The following is a 17,737-nucleotide window of genomic DNA, read 5'->3' as shown; positions in this document are numbered from 1 at the left end:
TAAGATTTTAGGGATACCTGGGTGACTCAGTTAAGCATCTGCCTTCGGCTCAGGTCATGATCCCAGGGCTCTGGGATCAAGCTCCACATTGGGCTTCTTGCTCAGCAGGGAGCCTGCTTCTCCCTCTGCCTGCCATTCTCTTTCTCTCTAACAAATAAATAAAATCTTAAAAAAAATGATCAACAACATATTAGTTTCGGGTGTACAATGTAGTTGTTGTTTTTTTTAAGATGCAGAGAACCCTGCCTAATTGAGATGATGTTTCTTTAGCCCAGAAATGTGACCCTTTCTCTGTAATTGAATACCAAGGTGACATGGCATTTGAGAAATACCATTGTAAATTGTGTGTCCTAGGATTGGGGCTAACCTGACCCTAGATCTGAAGCCCAGAGAAAATTGTGTCAGGCATGTGGACTCAGGAGTACTCTCTTTCATCTCAGGAGATCAGCTGATCGTGTCACTCCGGGGTGTTATATATTTCATTTCTGATAGATACTGCGACCTCTTCCCTGCTATCATAAGGTCTATTCGCTCAGTGGTCAGTGACCAGCACCATACATCCTCCTTGACCAGTTGGTAACAAATCCCAAAATAGGACTCTAGAGTGAGTTGTATATTCATGTTCTCAGCATATTCATTGTTGAATTTAAAGAAGAATCCAAAAAAAGAGGGGGAGGTGTGCCTGGGTGGCTCAGTTGGTTAGGTGTCTGCCTTTGGTTCAGGGCATAACCTCAGGGTCCTGGGATCAAGCCCAACATCCGGCTCCCTGCTCAGTGGAGAGCCTGCTTTTCTGTCTTCCTCTGCCTCCTGCTCTGCTTACTTGTGCTCTCTATCTCTCTGCCAAATAAATAAATAAAACTTTTTTAAAAAAGAAGAAGAATCCAACAGGGAGCCCTGTTGAACAGGCCATCAAAAGTCTTCTTGGTAAGAGTTCTTGATAAAATTTAATATCTAAAAAGTTAAGTAGGTATTCAGTTTTATTTAATAGTTCTGAAGTGGGGACACCTGGGTGGCTCGGTTGGTTGGGTGTCTGACTCCTGATTTTGGCTCAGGTCATGATCTTGAGATCATGGGCCTGAGCCCTGCCTCCAGCTCTGTGCTCACAGCAGTCTTCTTGTCCCTTTCCCGGTGCTCCTCCCTCTGCTTGCTCTCTCTCTCTCAAATAAATTAATTTTAAAAATCTTTAAAAATAATAATAATTCTCAAAGTACCTGAGATAGCCAAGACCAACTTCTTTTCAAGGTAGTAAAGGGAGTGAGGGAGTTTATAAAGTTGCTCGTTGAAACTGCTCACAGCGTTCACCTGCACCAATCACATAGACGAGGTGGGGGTCGGGGGTCCTCATAGCCCCCACTGGGGCCCACTGGGATGCGATCTCTAGAAGGGCAAAAGTGATTTGGAGTTTTTATCTACACAGATGACTTAAGCCTGTTGATAATGAGACTCGGTAAGAGGCAGTGGCTTTTGGGTGCATGTGTGCTTCACCCGGGGAGCGGGGAGCGTTGGCGGGGAGGATAACTGACTGATCCAGAGCGTTAGGCCGGGCTGTGATGGGAGAGCTGGGTATGAACGTGCTCACCGTAGATGTCAAAGGGAAACTCCGAAGACCAAGTTAACCATCTTTAGCCCCTCATATTTTAACCTTTTGGAATTCAGTGAACCTGCTGATACGCATGCCATCGAAGATCGCACACTGACCTTCTTTCCCTAGTCTCAGTCTCTCTCACTGGGGTCAAGGTTGTGACACTCTGGAACAGCTTGCGTTTCTGGGAAGGAAAAGATTCAGCATCCCGAGTCTCCTCTTTTACATTGATTCTTGGTTGCTGGCTTTCCTGCTGGTTTGGGTGGTGGTGACAGCCCCGGTGCCAAAACAGGGGTGGTGGCAAGTCTGAGAACCAAAACAGGATGTGTACGCGGCACGTTTTCTGACTGTTTGGATTCTCGCTTGCACACATGCCGCCACCCAGCTCTTTCTTCAATTCACATGGATTTAGTTCTGGTTTCTGTTGTCACGGCCAGCCCCCGGAACTGTCGACACAACTCTTCAGTTAGTGTCTTTGTTGCCAGATAATACCGTAGGCATTTTGGTATGACAGCTGAGAACAGTAAGACAGAAGTTGGAAGTCCGGCCCAGTTAGTTGTCAGCATTGGATTCCACATGCATGCTGTTTCCTACAGGAGGATGGACCAGAGAAAAGCTGAACCAGTAACAGTGCCTCAGGTTTAACAGAGCCTCTAGCAGCTGGCAAAGCACTTTCACTTTATTAGTACCAACGGCCGTCAGCGCAGTGGTTCGTACAATTGCCATATTGTAGGTGAGGCCATTGAGGCTCAGAGGGGCCATGTGACCACCACTGAAAGACAGAAGCAGAGCCAGTCCTGTCTCCCTTCTCCAAAGTCCATGCTAACTCCTGAAAGTCACAGACTAATGTTTGTTGTGGTTTTTTTTTTTTTAAGATTTTATTTATTTATTTGACAGAGATCACAAGCAGGCAGAGAGGCGGGCAGAGGGAGAGGGGGAATCAGGCTCCCTGCTGAGCAGAGAGGGGCTTGATCCCAGGACCCTGAGATCATGACCCGAGCCGAAGGCAGAGGCTTTAACCCACAGAGCCACCCAGGTGCCCCAAGACTAATGGTTCTAAATGACAGGAATTTTATGGTAATAGCCTGCTGTACTCCCCCTCCCCACCCCCCACAGTTTCAGTAGTGAAAGTTGAAAACAGCATCAGATCAGGACCCACAGTTAGTGAGGTAAGGTGAAAGCTGGTAGTGGGTGGTGAGAGGAGCACTAAAATCGCTTCCAAGTTGCTATCCCTTTCTGCCTGCTGTTTGAAGGCCAGGGGCGTCTTTCCATTTCTGTCATAATAACCTTTAGTTAGATCAGAGCTGCTTGATTTTCTCTGATGCCACTGATGCTCCTTAGACAATCTTACATTGTCCCTTCGCTGCACAGTTGCGTGGGTTCCCGAGGTTCAGCACAGTTGTGGGGCTTCACAGATGTTCTGCGGCAGTACAGTGTGCCCCAGGTTAGGAGGCCCTGCTCTGCCCAGATACAGAGCCCTTAGATTCTGATCACACATAAAGGTCACTCACCAGGGGCATGGCTGACCTCTGTGCTTTCATCACTCAGGTGTGTAAGGGACCCTCCCCAGATTCTAGTAGTCCTCTGGGCTCCTCACACTTCCTTTCTGTAGCTGCCTTCTATGGAGTGTGCTCGCCGGGCTCCAGAGGCAAACAGTGGGTACTGGGCCCTCCCTGGGGTGGGAGGGGAGTTGCAAAAAGACCTGATCCTTTGACTCTTAAAAATGCATGCTTTGGGGCGCCTGGGTGGCTCAGTGGGTTGAGCCGCTGCCTTCGGCTCGGGTCATGATCTCAGGGTCCTGGGATCGAGTCCCGCATCGGGCTCTCTGCTCAGCAGGGAGCCTGCTTCCTTCTCTCTCTCTGCCTGCCTCTCAGTGTACTTCTGATTTCTCTCTGTCAAATAAATAAATAAAATCTTTAAAAAAAAAAAAAAAATGCATGCTTTGCAACCCAGGGCGGTGAACCTGAAAAGGGCTCAGGAGATTAAACTCTACTAATTTGTGGGCACCTACATAGCTAGCAGAGCTGAAATTTGGAACTAAGCTGTTGAAAGAGGATTTATCAAGTCCTTACTAGGTGTACTTCATGGTCACTTAGCCCCTGGTGTTGGAGAGTGAGCAAATGAAAGTCCTTTCTCATCTGTGCTGACACCTTTCCTCTGCCTTTTGGACTTAGGGAAACAGTGGGTTTGGAATTTTAGTGGCACCGGAATCCTCAAAGAACTTAATGAGTAAAAGTCTTGAAGCCCAGGAATCTGCATCCCAGAGAGAGTCTTGCACTCCAGAGTCAAGCTAATGCCAGTGACTCTCCAGCTGCACCCAGAGGGACACTGGACCAAAGGCTGCTGATCTTTTCCCTTTTCATTTTTAGTGGCAGCATAGATCACTGTTACTGTCTTCTCGCACTAATTCTCAAGTAGAGGATAGCCTGTCTGTGTGATTCAAGAGTGATGACAAATTTCTAGGACCTGTGAGGCTGCTGCTTATGGAATGACCCAGTTTGGACAGCTTGTGAGTCCCTTGTCTCCAGGGCTGGGGACTCCGTACCATGTCAGTGGTCCCTTGACCAAGTTAACAAAGTGCCTGAAGCAGTGTGACAGACTAGTGCTAGGCCAAGGGATGGGACAAAAGGCTCCATTAACTTTGGAAAGAGTTTGTTTATTATATAGAGACCCCTTCTGCTATGTTGGCCCCTTCAGGGAGGTCTGGAGGGAAGAGGAATGGCAGAATGTGTGTCCACTTGGACATTTTTTGAGGTTCTATTTGAAGTCCTCCCTCTGTCTCATTGCCAGTATTAGAGAAAAGGACAAGGCAGCATCTCTTAGAGGACTGGCTGGGAGATGAAAGCAGAATGCAAAAGGTCAGATTAAAATCACTGAGGTTTTTGTTTCTTTGTGTGTTTTTGTTTTGTTTTGTAATTATCACATTTTGGGGCCGGGGGCCTAGAAACGTGACCAGAGATGATCTTTGTGTCCCAGTCCCCTCCCCTCCTCCTGCCTCTGTTGTGCTGAAATAGAGACAAGTAAAAAGATACAAATTTTGGAATCAGAAGAACCAAAGTCTCCATTCTGTAGTTGATTGGGATGTGATCTCAGGCAAGTCAGGTCTCCAGTATGAATTGTGGAAAATAATAAGTTCCAAGAAGCTCAAGGAAGGTCATCCCCAACATCCTGTACAAACATCAGGGAGAACGGGAGGCCGTGTGCAGCAACTCTGTGTTGCTCTCGGGAGCCTTGGTGTCCATTACTAGGTTGGCAGACACGGTCCTTTATTTCTTCTCCCCGCGTCATTTCCTCTAGTAGTACTTGAAGACAGGATCAAGCCCGAAGTCCTGCAAAGGCCCGGGGGTCGCCGCTCTCGGCCTTCCCTCCGTAGCTCCTGCCGCTCCTGTTCTGCTCTGCTGCCTTGGCCTGACGGCCTCTGTCGCCCAGGCCGGCTCCCACCTGGGGCCTCTGCTCTCCTTGCCTGGAGGCTCCTCCACGGATGCCCGTGGGGCTCCCTCCTTCCTCTGGGCTCTGTTCAGAGGGTACTCCAGAGCATCTCCTGACCTTCCGGAGAGAGAACTGCTCCTGCCCCCACAGAATGACTCTCTCTCACTCAACTCCTCCTTTATGTTTCTTCGTGGCCCATAGCACCTCCTGCCAGTGGTCGATGTTCATTTGTTCTCTGTGTCCTTCACTAGCATGTAGGCTGAGGAGAACATGGCTGTCCTAGCACCGAAACAGAGCCTGACGCATGGGCTCTCAGTAAATATTTCTTGGGAGAATGAGTAATTAACTGTTAGCACATCCTAACCTCTTAGGAGACATAAACCTCTGGACCCTACTTCCTCACCTCTTCTCCACCTGGTGCATTGTGTGCCCCAGCAGCCTACTGGCCTGGCTCCGAGACCAGCGGCCACTTCCTAAGTGTCAGTAATCCTGTGGACACTGTGTAAGCCTTACTTTGTCTATCCTGCCCACTGCTGCTGTCTCTCTTCTCCTACTCTCGTTCTTTTTTTTTTTTTTTTTTTTTTTTTTTTAAGATTTTATTTATTAGAGAGACAGTGAGAGAGAGCATGAGCAAGGAGAAGGTCAGAGGGAGAAGCAGACTCCCCAGCTGGGAGCTGGGAGCCCTATGCGGGACTCGATCCTGGGACTCCGGGATCATGACCTAAGCCGAAGGCAGTCGTCCAACCAACTGAGTCACCCAGGTGTCCCCCTACTCTTGTTCTTGAGGCTGACTCCTGAGAGCAGCTTTGCATAGCTCTCTTCTGCCTCAGAGAGCCACTTCTGTTTCCTTTGCTGGGCTCTCTTCATCATTAGTGATGAACTGAATCACTTAAATTCTGGGATTCTCTTAAGATTCAGCACTGGCAAGGATTTTCTTCTGTTTCTACATAACCTATCAGATAATCTTTGAATGATATCACATATACACACACACACACGTGTACACACATGCACACACTTGCACATCTCTTGGTAGGATGTCTCATGATCAACTTGTACCAGCATGCCCCTAACTGAACAGTTTCCCACCCTATCCCAAGCTTGCTCCTCCTGTAGTCTGAGAGGGTTAATGGCATAACCTTTCACCCAGTCATTCCACTTGATTCTTCCCAATGTCCTCTTGATCACTACTACACGATCTTGAAAAGATGCAGGTCTTACTATTTTGCCATTCCCAGTGTCATAATTGATTTCAGGCGGGGGTCCTCAGTAGATGCTGAAACAATGAGGTAACTGATGGTCAGGGAACAGGATTTTCACATGGCCACAAATGACATTAACTACAAAGGAGGAAGTGCTATGGAGACATCTCCTGTCACCTTTCGAACTTCTAGCACCATCAGTGGTTGGGCAACATGGTATAAGTGTTTTCTAAACCAAGAATTACACATCACCTGGAGTCTCCTTGCCAAAAATTTTTAACCTAAATCTAATCATGAGAAACAAATTCAGAATATAGGACATTCTGCAAGACAGATGGCTAAGATACTCAGGTTAGTGTCACAAAAACCGAAAAAAGGCAAAGACGTACTATTCTAGATTGTGACTGAAGAACAACCAAATAAGGTGCATGTTCTCAACTAAATCCTAGATTGGGGGGGGAAATCTAAAAGATTATAAAAGACATTTTGCGGGGGGCAACTGAGGAAATTCAAATATGGACTGTAAATTAGATTATATTATTGAATCAGTCTTAATTTTCTTGAGAATGATAAAGGTATTTTAGTTCTATAGGAGAATGTCCTTATTCTCAGGAAATGCACATTAAGGAATTTGGGGATGAAATGTCTTGGTATCTGCAACTTTCAAGTAATTCTTTAAACAAAAATCGTGTGTGTATATGCTTGTGCGTGTATGCTGGAGAGAGAAAACAAATCTAGCTAAAAGATAGCTGGTGGATCTAGGTCATAGTTACATGGCTGTTCACTGTTCTCTCGGTGTATTTGTAAGTTTCATAGATTCAGAATTAAAGGGATACAAGGAAGGGGAGCATGTAGACATGGGGGGGTGGAATGAGTGTGTACCAATTAACCAGCTGTGTTTCTGCTTATTTTATTTTTTCATATAAATCAAGTAAGAGGTGCCTGTGTAGCTCAGTGGGTTAAGCCTCTGCCTTCAGCTCAGGTCGTGGTCTCAGGGAGCAGGGAGCCTGCTTCCCCCCTCACCACCGCCACCCACCTCTCTGCCTACTTGTGATTTCTGTCAAATAAATAAAATCTTTTAAAAATATATTAATCCAAAATTGCTGTAGAAAAAATTTTAAGTCTATTCAAATAAAGTTGTCTAAGGTCAGCATAGATAATACAAAAATATACATATTTAAAAAATAAAACATCAAGTAAGAAGTACCCCCCACCCACCCTCCATGCAGGTCTGTTTTTGTCACTCCCTTGGTTAGTGTGGTGGCCACATACAGATCTCTGGATACAGTTCTTTTTTTTTTTTTTTTTTTTTAAGTTTGTATTTATTTATTTGACAGAGATCACAAGTAGGCAGAGAGGCAGGCAGAGAGAGAGAGAGGAGGAAGCAGGCTCCCCGCCAAGCAGAAAGCCTGATGTGGGACTTGATCCCAGGACCCTGGGATCATGACCTGAGCTTAAGGCAGAGGCTTTTTTTTTTTTTTTTTTAATTTTTTATAAACATATATTTTTATCCCCAGGGGTACAGGTCCGTGAATCGCCATGAAGGCAGAGGCTTTAAACCCACTGAGCCACCCAGGCACCCAACTCTGGATACAATTCTTTTTTCTTTCTTTCTTTCTTTTTCTTTTTTTCTTTTTTTCTTTTTTTTTAATATTTATTTATTTATTTATTTATTTGAGAAAGAGACAGTGAGAGAGAGCATGAGTGAGAAGGTCAGAGGGAGAAGCAGACTCCCTATAGAGCTGGGAGCCCGATGCGGGAATTGATTCCGGGACTCCAGGATCATGACCTGAGCTGAAGGCAGTTACTTAACCAACAGAGCCACCCAGGTACCCCTAGATACAATTCTTAATAGCACTTGAAAAATATCATGCCACTTTCTGCTGGCACCCTTGGTTTCTGATGAGAAATTTGCTGTCATTCAAATTGTTTTCCCTCTGGTTGCTTTCAAGTTTTTCATTTTCAAAAGTTTAATTGTGATGTATCCTGGCATGAATTTCTTTGGGTTTCTCTCTTCCAGGTTGCTCATCCTTTGAATCTATAGACTTAAGTCTCTTGCCACATTTGGGGAGTTTTTAGCATTTATTTCTTTAAGTACTTTTCAACCCACCTTTTTTCTTCTTCATCCAGGGCTTGGATGATATGATGTTAGATTTTTTTTTTCTTTTTTAATGAGTACAGGTGACCTTGTTATCCCTAAGCCACAGTGAAAGTCCTGTCTCTTCAGCCCTTCCCTGACAGCAGAGAGGGGAGAGGTGTCTTATTTCTCCTAGGTGGGTTATAAGTCCAGGTTCCCTGTTTGGTCTCCACTTATTCCTTGGGGTGTGGGGAGGGTATTTGTTACTGGCTGGTGAGAATGAAAGCCCCAGCTTCATACTTGGCCTTCTTTGATACCTTTGGGCAGGGAATTGGAGAGCTATATTATAATAGCCTTGCAAGGCAGGGGAATCTAGACTCCTGGTGGCAGATGAGGTGTTTGTTGTGTCTGTCTGGAATAGAACGATTATTGTCTAAAAGTTTTGTTTGATGAGTTTGCCTTTTCTCTGGTCCTTTGGGCAGTGAGAGTAGGTTTTGCTGCGGCTTTTTCGTCTGCCTCCATTGGCGTTTCCAGATTGTTGGTTTCTTCAGCTCCAAGTCTGGGATGTAGGAGATAAAGAGGAAACCCAGGGAACTCACCACTGCATCGTTCTTCGGGTCCCAAGGTCTCTAGCCAGTTTGCCTTCTTCTCTTCACCTTTCAAAACTTACTTAGGTTGGTTTGCTTTATTGTTATTTTTTTTTAATTAAATAAACTCTACCCCCTGTATGGGGCTTGAACTCACAACCCCAAGATCAAGAGTCACATGCTCCTTCACTGAGCCAGACAGGCACCCCTACTTATGTTTGTTTTATGTATAGCATCTGGAGTTTTTAGTTGTACTTAGTGGGAGGAGTAGAGAACAGTATGTCTGGTCCATCTTCCCAGATGCAGAAGTCCCTGCAGTAGCACGTGAAGGGTCTTTGTGGGCTGGGCTGTCCTCCTTTCCAAACTCATTGTCGCCACATGACATCCTCCTTGGTCCCACCATATCAAACTATTTGTAGCCCCTTGAACTTGGTGTGCTCCTTTCTATCTTCCTGCTCTTGGGTGTTCTTTAGCCTCAGATGACCTCCCCACTCGCTTTTTTTTTTTTTTTTTTTTTAGATTTTATTTATTTATTTGACAGACGGAGATCACAAGTAGGCAGAGAGGCAGCCAGAGAGAGAGGAGGAACCAGGCTCCCTGCTAAGCAGAAAGCCTGATGTGGGGCTCGATCTCAGGACCCTGGGATCATGACCTGAGCCGAAGGCAGAGGCTTTAGCCCTCTGAGCTACCCAGGTGCTCCTCCATCACCAACTTCCATTCTTATCTGTGTTGTTTCTGTTTTGTTTGTTTGGGTACAACATCTCTGTGAGATCTACCTGGACAGTTCATACACTCTCGCCTTGGGCTGAATTTTGCCTCTTCTGTCCTATGTGGCACTCTATTTATTTATTTATTTGTTTGTTTGACAGAGAGAGATCACAAGCAGGCAGAGAGGCAGGCAGAGAGAGAGGGAAGCAGGCTCCCCGCTGAGCAGAGAGCCCAATGCAGGGCTCAATCCCTGGACCCCGGGACCACGACCCAAACCCAAGTCAGAGGCTTCAACACATTGAGCCACCCAGGCACCCCCTATGTGGCACTTTAAATTACCTCTGTAGTTGTAAACACAACTTTCCATCTTGTGTTGTAATTATTTGTCTTTTTCTCTAACCAGACCATGAACTGCCTTGAGGGCTGGGACCCTACTCTGTTTATCCTTACTCTCAGTGACTAGCATAATACTTCAGAATTGTTTATTGGATGGGTGGATGAGTGACTGTATTTTTAATTTCCTTCCCGGGTTATTAAATGCATTTATCTCCTGCACCCCATCCCCTGCCCAAGCCCCCAACTTACGTATCCAATGTGTGTTTGCCTGCTGCTTCTACAGTGGCAAAAGAAATCCAGCAGGCTTTCCTGAAGGAAGGTCTCCTCAGACCGTGGCACTCCATTGACTGCTATTAGCTATACAGTGTTCATAGGCTTCTTGAGTTCCTGTGAGTGTAGACTTGGTGGTGAGCTTCTGGCAAAAGTATCTTATCGAGGATGGGAACCATCATTTTTATTATGCCAGCACCTAATAAAGCGACATTCTGGCACAGGCACTTAGTAAATGCTCCCTAATGATCATGAGGAAATGAGTCTTGATGGCTAACTGCTGTCTTTCCTTGCTGAGATGGGAGGAAAGAACAGAGCTGTTCCCGGAACTGTTTTGTGGATCTCAGAAGATTTTCCCTTGCCTACATGTTTAAGTAAATCTCAGGTTGTTTAATGTCCTAATTTGATGCTATAGGTTGGTTTTTAAGGGTCCTTATACTCCCTCTGTAAGTGCTAGATTAAATCCAGACTGCTCGATTTCTGTGCTCCTGCACTGTAGGTCACAAAGTTCAGTGGACACACTGAGCATGGAAGCTGATGGCAGTATAATTTTCAAAAAATTAAAACTAGGGCACCTGGGTGGCTCACTTGATTAAGCGGCTGCCTTTGGCTCAGGTCATGATCCTGGAATCCCAGGATTGAGTCCTACACTGGGCTCCCTGCTCAGCTGGGAGTCTGCTTCTCCCTCTGACTCTCTCCCCTCTCATGCTCTCTGTCTCACTCACTCTCTCAAGTAAATAAAATCTTTAAAGAAAAATTAAACCGTTTTTCTTTTTTTAGTTCACAAGGCCCTCATTTAATTAAGGCAGCAAACATGTAAGGAGAGAAAGAAAATGAGCACTGGAGAGAGGGAACAGAATATAGATTGGTGTTATAGCCACATCTAGAACTGAAACTGTGATGAAGAACGTCACACCTCTTAGCCACTTCTGTACATTTGATTTCCGTGAGGAGCTTGGTTATTTTTCCTTTCAGTACGTGCCGCCCACTTCCCTTTGAGCACACAAAGCAGTGAAGGGTCCCAGTGGAACCGGCTTCCAGACGGTGGGAGTAAAGAGTCAAGAAGTGCCCTCACCCCAAACATGTCACAAGCCGCATGCGGAGTTCTTCGGTATGCATTGGTTTGGGGGCTTCTCTCAAAGACTGCCTTCTAGAAGTTTCTGGGGAAATGAAATTTCTGAGTAACATCCTGGCTCTTGTGGCAAAGCTGTTAAGACAGCAAGGAGGAGGGAGATGGAGGTCTGAGGCAAATGTAGCCCTCCTCATTGGACACACATTTATGGGTTAACTTTGAGTCTTTTAGGGTTTTTCCACAAACAGAGGCCTAAACTTTAAAAACTATTTTCTGCTTTGTTGCACTTGGCTTGTGAAGCCCCAGGTGATTTTGACTACACACTGCCACTCACTCCTCCCAGGAAGCCCAGGGCTTACCTTTATAGCCCTGTGTCTTGGCTGCCCCAGCTCTAGTCTCTCCCCACGGGAGCCCAAGGAACATCCTACAGGAATCCTGACAGCGACCTGGAGGAGGAATAGCTCCCTTCTTCTGTTGGAAATAGCTCTGGAAGTTGCCGAACCTATTCTCAGAGCAGAGTTAACAATGGGGAAAGAGTAGCACAGAGCGAGTATGGGCTGCTCACGGACTGGGACGAACCAGCACACGTGTCAGAAGGTTGAGACCAGAGAAGAGAAGGCGGACAGAACTAGAGCTGGGCTGGGGCCCACCACTCAGTGAGTGACCGTGCAGGTGGCTGTGCTGTTAGCTCCGCCACATAAAATAAGAAGGGTCCTATCCTTGTGGGTTGGTAAGAGGATTCAGTGTGCTGATAATGTTAAAAAGTGAAATAGTCTTGTGGGAATGGTAATGACTGTCTTGAATTCTTTTCTTGTCCTGATTTCTGGTTTTCTTGATCAGGCCCTGAGCAGCTGATATATTCCTCTGGTCTCTCCTTACCCCTCCCACTTGTTTCCTAGTATCAGTGCTGAAGGCTGCCCTGAAGCTCCACAGTGAGCCCCAGGCTTCAAACCGTGGCTTTCTGTGCCTGCGGTCGCTTTGAACCCCTCTTCACACCTGTTGTGCTCAGTGCTGTGGTCAAGCTGACCGTTCCCATTGCCGGTACTCAGCCCTCGCTCGGGCAGTCCACGTAATGGAAGCCTCCTCGCCTCCCCATCCAGCAGAGACCTCCTCCTCTACTTTCCGAAGTTAAGAAATCCACCCAGAGGAGTGGGAAGAAGTCTACTGGCGGGTGTGGTAGAGTGAGGTTGTCATCCTAACTCTGCCACCCGCTGGCCTTTCCTCTCCTCTTGAGCGTATCCTTATCTAGAAAGTGGAGTATTACCTACCACATGGGATCATTAGGAGTATTAAATCAGATAATGTGTTTAAAGTATCTGGGACAGGCCGGCCACATAAGTAAGCACTCCGTAAATACTCATTTCTCCTTTGCTGTTACGTGAAAATTCCCTTACCAAACAGGAAGTCATATATGCAACAGCCACTTCTCCTGCCTCTTATCCCCCTTCATGCTGCATCATCCTTGATGGACTCCCCTTCCATCTAGAAATCCTATGCGTTGTGGGTGGTTCCAGAAATTGGATTTGTGCCTTACCCCTTGGGATAGCCAAGGTAGGTTGTTGGGGCAGCAGACTAACCGGGGTTTTAGATAGGTGTGTGGCTGTGGTACCAACACTAGCAGGCGTGTGTGGGAATCGAACCTGTAATTCAGCTATGCCGATGCATCCGATGACAGCAGCGCTTCTCGTTCATCTGTCTGTGCTCTGCTTGCTTCCGAGCACTCTGCTTCCATCCAGCTCTTCCAAGAGTCCTGAGAGGCAGGCAGATTCTCACTCTACAGAAGAGGAAAATGAGACCCAGAATGCAGTCCCCGGTGTCGCCCTAGTAATGATTGGGAGAACCCAGGAAGACATCCCAGTTGCCTTGATTTTTCTATCTGGGACTTCTGTGAAGTTTTGAACCCAGATAAGAGCCCAAATTCTGGCCATTCAGGTGAAAGTTTAGAAGGTGTAGTGCTCTACCACAGAACCTTCTTGCTTTGCTGTCACTAGTGTATACCTTGTACCGTTTCTTACAGAATATTCATTAGTTCATTGAATGAATTATGTGCTGGGCTCCGTAGGCACCAGGGATTCTGTCAGAAACAAAGGAAAGAGTTGTGCCCTGATGGAGTGTGTTCTCGTGGGAGGCTGACAATCAACCAGTTAAAGAGTGTCCGTGGTGATGAGTGCGGTGCAGGGGAATAAGGCAGAAAGGAAGCTGGGGGTGGGTTGGGGCCGGCACTGAGTTTTCACTTTGATTCTTCGTATTTACTGTCTGCTCCATGACAGTGGTCCGTCACACCCTACCCCCAGATTCTGGCATGTCAGGACTTTTGAAGACTGGTTTTAAGAGGTGAACCAGCTTTACCCAGTAGAAGCAGGTGCAGGAGCTGTCTGCTTACCCACTGAATTGCCCAAGACCTCCCCAGCTTAGGGCAGAGATAGCCTGGATAATGCCTTGGAATGCTGTGGTAGGTGGGGAGGGAGGCCGGCCATCCTGGTTTTTCTTAAGAGACTTTTTGTTAAATCTAGAGCTCCCCCTGCCGTTAGAAGACAGGGAGGGCTCTCAACTCATCGTTTAAAATGATTCTTTTTCATCCTAAGAGTTCAGAATGTTTGTTAAATAAGGAGTGCTGGGACATTTAGATCTTTCTGCTGGGACTGTGGTTGCTGAGGCCCAACCCCCAGGAGTGGACGGGGGGGAGGAAGCACAAAGGCGCAGGCAGGATAGGTCATATCTGTGCTTTTGCTACTTTTAGCGTCTCCCCTGTGCTCCTACCACAGCCAGCAGCCTATCAGAAGTCGCCTCCACACACAGCTTCACAGCTGTTCTGAAATTCTAGGGCAGCAGAAGTGAAACTGACCACTGTCTTGTAAATTTCTCTCTTATTGCTCTTGTTCCCTACTTGAAGTGAGTCAGGCCTTTTTCCCTCTCACCCTCATGGTGTCCCAGTTCATCCTTTGTCTTTATAGCCAAGTGTTTGATACAAAACTCTCTTCATTGTGCCGCATTTGAGATTTGGTCCCCGTTTGGTCTGGCTTGCTGCCTCAAGAGCTATGGTCTGTGTAGTGGTAGGCTTCAGGGTCTGTAGGGAGCCCTTCCTGTCAGCTGCTGGTTGTGTGCACCGGGGTCAGCCATACACTTACTGTGAAGTTCTTTTAGCCCTCAGAGATGAAATTTAAGGTAATTTTAGCAGCACTGTTATATTAGCTGAAGTGAAGGAGGAAATGGCATCCAAGCAGACGTAGGTCTTTCTGGTGGAAGTTTGGTCACTTCATGATTCCGAATTAGGTCGAAAAAGTAAGGTGAACCCAACATACAGCCGTGGTCCTGTCTGTGTCCCTGTCTTTACCAGAGTGAGCTGGGGCCCAGCGCAATTCTTGGAGGGTTGACCGGTCAATAAGGATCATGCAGCTAATGGCCAAGTATTGGGTCCAGGATATTTTTTACGTTGCATTCCATTTGTGCACTTTATAGAGCCCGAGCGTAGGCAGTGACTGTTCTCATTAGGAATGAACTAACCAAAACTGTTGTAATGGGGGTAGCTGAACCGTGAAAGATACGTGCTTACTCAGGTGCCATGTTCTTCTTCACTTCCGCTGATAAGATCTGGTGTTGCTAAAATTAACTTGAATTAAGATGCTTTCTCCAGTGTAAATTATAGCTGTACACATGATGCTTCATAAAAGTAATTGTTTTATGATTCTTTTCCCAACAGCTTTGAAAAGTCCAGCTGCGTTTCATGAGCAGAGAAGGAGCTTGGAGAGGGCCAGGGTAAGGCCTTTCTTCCCCGAGGGCCTGCAGAGCCCAGTGCATCCATGGCTGGTGTGTTCCTTCCAGCCAGCCCACACCTCAGTTCCAGACACACAGCGCTGCCTTTTGCTGCCCCATCCCCACCCCCGCCGTCGCACAGCATGAAGAGATACGGGATCAAGATTGCTCCTTTTCTGCATTTAAGGGTGTATCAGTAGTCCTCCCTTCTGTTGCTTTGGAGACCGCTGGTCTGTTCCCATCTTTCATCCCACCTGCCCTTTTATAGATGTCGGGGCGCGAACACCAGCCACGGGAAAGCCTGCTTGAGGACTGGTCTTCCACATCCTCGGCTGCCGTGCCTATGCCTCTCTAGGAAGGGCATTCCGAGGGGCAAGAAACCTCACCAGTCTCCATGTGCCCTGAGTAGCCAGTGTCCACTGGAGGCAGTGAATGCAGAAGCTGAGCCCCCAGTTTGAGCCCCGGTTCCTGCTACAGCACCTGGCCTGCTGCCTTGCCCCCCCTTCGTTTCAGTTCCTTCAGGGGCCTCAGGGGGATATTCTGCTGCCCAGTGTGGGCAGAGATGGGGAAGTCGCCAGACATGCTTCCCCTCCACTCCCTTCACTTTTTTCTTTTACATAAAAGACAAGGAAAGAGAACCTCCCTAGTAGAGGACCATACAGGTCAGGCTCCCTAAGACCCACAGCTCTTGCAGAGACTGAAATACTTACTTGTGAGACATTTTTCTGTCTTTCTTATTTTATTTCTCTAAAATTTCTAAGGAAAATTATGATTCCTAGAGTAAGTGGGAAGAATGAGGTCATACACCAGGAACCAAAGCAATAACAAGCTGCACTGGTGTAGTTACTGGGAGGAGTGGAGAATATGGCCCCAGACCCAGCTGTAAGACTTGGTGCCGTTACCTGGCCTGCTTCGCGAGTCGGCAAGGAGCTAACAAGCTCGGTCGAACCGCTGTTACTTACCGATTACTTCCACATGCCAATTGATATCGTTCTCCTGGTTCTGCTCACTTGGGTCTTAGGGATTAGGTTCTCTTCTCTTCATTTCGTAGTTGCACCTGGGAGGAGAAGTTAACTCAGTTGTCCAGCTAGTAAGTGACAAAGCTGAGACTCAATTTTCTTAATTAGTGCTGCATTCTAGCTTGTCCACAGTTCAGAATGTCGGGTGGCTTAGAAAACACGGCTCCCTCTGATGCCTGGGAAGACCTGTGGTGTCCGACTCCTGTTCTGCCATCTTCTGCAGCTGCTGTGGCAGTCCCAGTGCCCTTTGCAGGTGGGGCAGAGTGACAGACACAAAGCTGTCCCCTGCAGGGCTCCACACTGCCGGGTCAGGGCTCCGAGGCAGCAGGCGAGCGCCCGGGCTTTACTGTACCCACAGGCAGTGCGCTCTGGCTTGTTATTTTCTGCTCAACACTAGTCTACCTTGTCCTGTCCTGTTCTGTGCTGGCTTTGACCTACTCGTGGTCTTGACCTGTGGTTTGAAAAATTCTGGTGCTGTAGTTACCTGACTCTGGAGTCAGACGGACTTGGGGCCTCTTGGGTGTTCCAGCAGTGGGCTGGCGCTGAGACTGGTCAGGGGACGCTTCAGTTCGCCTGGCGTCTCAGAAATGCAGAAATGAGGGCATTGGACTTGGAGGAACTACACCCATGACACCATGTATCAGAATTAGTATTCTGTTGGGCAGCCATTCAGAATGAATGGAAAATGCTCATGATATCATACGTTACAGTTTTTGAACAAGATACAAAATTATGTTCACTATGATTACAACTCTGCAAAATGAGACATCTGCATGGAAGAATGATTAGAAATAAATATCCCAAAATACAGTGAGTGATTGAATTTTTTATTATTATTTTACCGTGTAGTTTTCTACATTTTCCTTAATGAACCTGTATTACTTTTATGATAGTACACGTAGTAGATTTTTAAGAAACACTTTAGTAATTCAGCCTCAGAGAAGCGAATAGTCTTGACGGGAGAGGGGTAGGTAGGCAGGTGCACTGGGAGTAGATGCAGTGCCCCCAGACCTCCCCTTGCCTCCGAACCCTGGCAGCTCCAGGCTAAGATGGGGGGGCGGGGGGAGCCCACAGAGGATCCATGTCATAACTTGTATCCTGGATTTGAGATCCTCTTGGTATGTTTTTTCTGTAGACAGAGGACTATCTGAAACGGAAGATTCGTTCCCGGCCGGAGAGATCGGAGCTGGTCAGGATGCATATTTTGGAAGGTATGTGAGGTTGGGACTGCTTTCTCCCTATGCCCTTGCTGCTTCCACCACGCATCCCCCACATTTCTTTGTCCCCCTTCCTTACCGCTCCCATTTCTGTGCACAATGCATAAGCCAGGCCTTTTACACCGTAGAACAGCAGAGCCATGTTGCCACACTGGTTCTGCAGATTTCCAGAGCAGCACAGTCACATTCTCTTGGGTTGCCTTGCCCTTTCTCAACTCTAGCCACGTGGTGGCCCTAGATCTTGTCATCCGGTATGAAAGCCTTTTCTCCAGAATCTTCTGAAAATGCAGTTCCTTTCTGTGTTCATCCACTCCCTCACTCTCACATCCATTCGGCATTCACGTGAGCACCTGCGACACCCGAGTGAGTGCGTCCTGGGTGTGTCCGCCTGGCCAGGCGCACACTTCTGTCCACGTTCTAAGGAAGGAACTGTTTTGGCTGCTGAAAGCAGTGTGAACATATCCAGTCGTTTTTAGTTTTGACTC

The 17,737-nt window shown here is 47.1% G+C and overlaps 1 protein-coding gene across 8 annotated transcripts in view; it reads left to right on the top strand.

The window, feature by feature from the left end:
* The window catches only part of MRTFA (myocardin related transcription factor A), a 161,530-nt gene that overhangs the window by 128,556 nt on the left and 15,237 nt on the right, over positions 1-17,737 (top strand). For all 8 annotated transcript variants that reach the window (XM_059187057.1, XM_059187056.1, XM_059187060.1 and 5 more), the window contains 2 exons: positions 14,964-15,019; positions 17,171-17,246. In XM_059187057.1, coding sequence (XP_059043040.1) covers positions 14,964-15,019; positions 17,171-17,246 — 132 coding nt within the window. The remainder of the gene's footprint in view (positions 1-14,963; positions 15,020-17,170; positions 17,247-17,737) is intronic.

Source organism: Mustela lutreola, chromosome 8 (genome assembly GCF_030435805.1).
Source record: "Mustela lutreola isolate mMusLut2 chromosome 8, mMusLut2.pri, whole genome shotgun sequence".
NCBI classification, from domain to species: Eukaryota; Metazoa; Chordata; class Mammalia; order Carnivora; family Mustelidae; genus Mustela; species Mustela lutreola.
Note: the sequence above shows the minus strand (reverse complement) of the source record. Positions and strands in the feature narration are given on the sequence as shown.